This window comes from Microtus ochrogaster, chromosome 10, assembly GCF_000317375.1.
Source record: "Microtus ochrogaster isolate Prairie Vole_2 chromosome 10, MicOch1.0, whole genome shotgun sequence".
NCBI classification, from domain to species: Eukaryota; Metazoa; Chordata; class Mammalia; order Rodentia; family Cricetidae; genus Microtus; species Microtus ochrogaster.
Window position 1 is genome coordinate 34775370 of NC_022016.1, and position 4361 is coordinate 34779730.

The window sequence follows — 4361 nt, forward strand, 5'->3', positions numbered from 1 at the left end:
TTTAAAAAAAATAAATATTTGTTGAGAGCTGGGTGTGGTGGTATGTATCTTTAATCCCAGCACTCGGGAGACAGAGACAGGTTGATCTCTGTGAGTTAGGGGGCAGCTTGGTCTGGTCAACATAGAGAGTTCCAGGACAGCCCGAGATACACAAGGAAATCCTGTCTCAAACCATTAAAAAAAACCAAACCAAAAAAAAAAACAACTAGGGGATAAAGGGTACTAGAGCAATGGCTCAGAAGTTAAGAGTACCTGTTGCTCTTGTAGAAATTCTGGGTTGAAGTCCCATACACCCATACCTCCAGTTCCAGGGCATCAAGTGTTCTCTTCTGACCTGCACTGAAACCAGGCACACACGTGATGTTCAAGGGCCAGAGGTGTAGGAAGTCATCTCATGAATGGCAGAAAATACACTGCAAACAGCCCATCACAAACAAAGCCTGACTTCCTTTTCCTGCCTGACCAATAGGTGCCAGAGGAAGCTGACTATGAAGCAGTCCCTGTGGAGGCCTACGGGCTGGCCATGTTGCGGGGCATGGGATGGAAACCTGGCAAAGGCATCGGCAATACTTTCAGTCAGTGAGTTCGTGGGGGGTAGGGGTGGACAGTGGGTATGAACAAGATCCTGTGGTTAGGTGGTGAGGGAGATTATTATCACCCTCACCAGTTCAATCGTTGCCCACTACTGTTTCAAACTCTGGTTTCCACAGAACCTAGGTTCAAGTTTGTTGTTGCAACAGAATAAATCAATAATCAAATGACCTCAGGGTTGCCTTCAAAACAGTAAGAAAGATCCCACTTACATAAAGTTTCCTCTGTGGATCAGTTTGCTCATCTGAAAAATGCAGGCGATAGTGCTGCCTTCACAGGTTTGTTGCAAGAGCTAAATGAAATTATACTCATGAAGTGCACATGGCAGACCTTAGTCCCTAGAAAGCAGAAATTAAACACGTTTACTCTTACTTCATAGAGTTGTAATCCCTTTGTTGGGCTGGTGTATAGCTCCATGATAGAGGCTTGCCTGGCATGTAAAAGGCCCTGAGTTTCATCCCTAGGACTGAAAAACAGAATCCCTTCACAGATGTAAATCCCAAAGAATTCCTAAGTCATTTGGTAGTCAAATAAGACTGTATGGAACTGCTTCTGAACTGTTCCCCTTGCTCTGTATACATATCATATGGTTTCTTCTATAGAGATAATGCTATATTTGTTTATACAAACCTAACTTGGCACTTGTAGGTAAGATATAATAGCTAGTATGCCCAACAAGTTAATTCACTTGAACCAAATGCAATTGCTATTTTGGGGTTCTAAGAGTGCACCTCAGTATGCTTGTCATACTTTGAGGCCTTGGATTCAGCCCCTAACACCAAAAAAGAAAAGTTGGCATTTTTATAGCTCAGAAAGTTCAATGTGATAAAAAAGGGTAATCTAAATATAGCTGTGGAGGTCGGGTGATGGTGGTGCATGCCTTTAATCCCAGCACTTGGGAGGCAGAGGCGGGTGGATCTCTGTGAGTTTGAAGCCAGCCTGGCCTACAAGAGCTAGTTCCAGGACAGGATCCAAAGCTATAGAGAAACCCTGTCTCAAAAAAAATTGTAAATATAGCTGTGGGATTGGTAAGGTGGCTGGGCAGGTAAAGGCCCTTGCCCGTAAACCTGACAACCTCAGCCTCACATGGTAGAAAGAGAATAGGCTTCCACAAGTTGTCCTCTGATTTTCACATGCGTGTCATGGTACACAGACATACACAAATAAATACAAAAATTAAAACTAAGTATTTCTGGGCTGTGTTTGGACACTGGCAGGAAAGTGTTGAAGACTTGTACTCCCATAAGCCTGTGTTCTTTCTGCAGAGTAGTGAAGCCCCGAGTCAACTCTCTAAGGCCCAAAGGCTTAGGGCTAGGTGCCAATCTGATGGAGGCCCAGGCCTTAGCCTCCACTGGCTCTCACCACCCACCAAGACCAGATGGGGATCGGGAGAAGGATAAGGAAGGGCAACCTCAAGGGTTGATTCCTGGAGGAGCAGTTGTGGTCCTTTCTGGCCCTTACCGGGGCCTCTACGGGAAGGTAAGAAACCAACATATCCCTGAAGCCATTCAGGTAGAAGGGAAGATTGCATTGAGGGCCCAAGTGAGGAAGAATTGTGGATAGAAAGGCTGCCAGTCAAGTCAGGTGTCGTACATGCTTGTAATCCCAACACTCCAGGAACTGAGGCAGGGAGATGACAAATTCAAGACCTGCCTGGGTTACATAGTAAGTCCAAAAGCAGCCTAGTAACTTTCTAAAGTAAAATAAAAAATTTAAAGGCATAGAGGTCTGGGTCAATAGTAAGAAGTACCTAACAGGAAAAAAATAAAACCATGAGAAAGAAGCAGGCCATAGTGGAACATACCTATTATACTAGCACTTAGGAGACTGAGGCATAAGAATTTCCAAGAGAGCCGGGCGGTGGTGGCGCACGCCTTTAATCCCAGCACTCGGGAGGCAGAGGCAGGCGGATCTCTGTGAGTTCGAGACCAACCTGGTCTACAAGAGCTAGTTCCAGGACAGGCTCCAAATCCACAGAGAAACCCTGTCTCGAAAAACCAAAAAAAAAAAAAAAGAATTTCCAAGAGTTCAAGGCCAACCTAGGATGCATAACAAGACCCTTTTACAAAAATAAATAAACCACAACCAGTCAAAATACAGAGTTGTGGAGCCCAGTCCCAATAGCTACATCTACAAAACATTGCTGCACCTAAAGTTCATGAAACATTGCAGAAATGGGGGCAGAAAGTAAGACCAAAGGATCAAGGAGGACTTTGCTATAAGATTGCTGTCTCCTAGCAACAATCAGAAGCTACATCCATAAAATCTCACCAAGCACGAGCTGAACAAGGATGGCATCAATAAGCATGCCAGACTAGATGGAGAAAAACCCATGAGACCTCAACCCCACACAAAGAACTACAGGCAACCGAGGAAAGTTAAATGCCAAACAGTCAGCCCTGAAAACACAGGTAGCATTATATGGACTGAGCAGGTTATATTTAGGGATGGAGATATATAAACAATTAGTAAAAATGAGGCCAGGAATTTGAAAGAGTAGAGCAGTATCTGTGGGAGGGTTACACACACGCATATAGCAATAAAACGAGCTCTGGTAGTTTTATTTAAAAAGAGCTTTTCTGGTTTACTTTTCACCAGTCTCTTTTGGCATGCTTCTAATAATATCAGAATGACCTAGCCAGCAGAATACTCTGTTGTACTTTCCACTTGCTATGCCCAATTCAGTGTTACTGCACTAGTTTTGGCATAGTATTCTATTTCAGATTGCCTCAAAGCTGGCAGGTGGTGGTGAGAATAAGCTATGTTGCTTTGCCCCGTTTGATCATCTTCAGAGTGTGCTTGTATTCTAGCATCTGCTTTTCACTTTTCATAACAAATTGGAAGCTAGAGTTGATTGACTCCGAGACCTTGCTGTCTTTGTGGCCGCCATCTTTCTATCTTATGTTCAGGGCAGCCCCCAACCAAGAGCAGTCACCAAAATGGCCAGGAAGTGAAAATGGAAGGAACTCGCTCAATCTAAAACTCTTCATGGCACTGTTTCTTAAATTATGTTAATGTGTAGCCAGGCATAGTAGTATATGCCTTTAATCCTAGTACCCAGGAGGCAGAGGCTGGCAGATCTTTATGAATATGAGGCCAGCCTGGTCTACATGGTGAGTTCCAGGCCAGTCAAGATTACATAGTGATCTCTTATCTCAAAACAGCAACAAAAACAAGTGTATGTATGTGGGTTTGGATAGGTGAGGACACATGCTCAACATTGGGTTGCCCGAGATCTGGATTAACAAGTGATTGTGAGCCACCCAGCATGGATTCTGGGGACTGAGCTCAGGTCCTCTGCAAGAGTTAGACTTGTCCCAACTGCTGAGCTATCTCCTTCAGCCCTGTAAGTCCTACTCTTGCAGGCCTGCCTGGTTCACTGCTTCGGTAGGTATTCCAGAACAATTTGCTGGACCTTTTTGAGCCTCGGTTCTCAACCAAAAGGGAGAGAATGACCTATCCCACAATGTCCTTGAAACTTATGTACTAGTCTAGCCTGGAACCTATCTTGAAAAAAAGTGAGAGGTGGGGAGATGTCTCAGTATGTAAAATGACTGACTCGCATGCAAGCATGAGGACATGAGTTTGGATCCACAGCACCCACACAAAAGCCAGGCACACATGCCTCTATAACCCAAAGCTGGGGAGTAGAGACTCTAGGTGAATCTCGAGCTCATTGGCCAGCCAGCCTAGCTGAGTCAATGAGCTCCAGGTTCACTGTCTCAGAGAGAGAGGGAGAGAGAGAGAGAGAGAGAGAGAGAGAGAGAGAG

At 44.7% G+C, this 4361-nt stretch overlaps 1 protein-coding gene across 1 annotated transcript in view; it reads left to right on the forward strand.

Annotated features, from left to right (window-relative positions):
• Gpkow (G-patch domain and KOW motifs) overlaps positions 1 to 4361 on the forward strand; it is a 14494-nt gene that overhangs the window by 4264 nt on the left and 5869 nt on the right. The window contains exons 4-5 of the mRNA XM_005352779.3: positions 470 to 579; positions 1857 to 2070. Coding sequence (XP_005352836.1) covers positions 470 to 579; positions 1857 to 2070 — 324 coding nt within the window. The remainder of the gene's footprint in view (positions 1 to 469; positions 580 to 1856; positions 2071 to 4361) is intronic.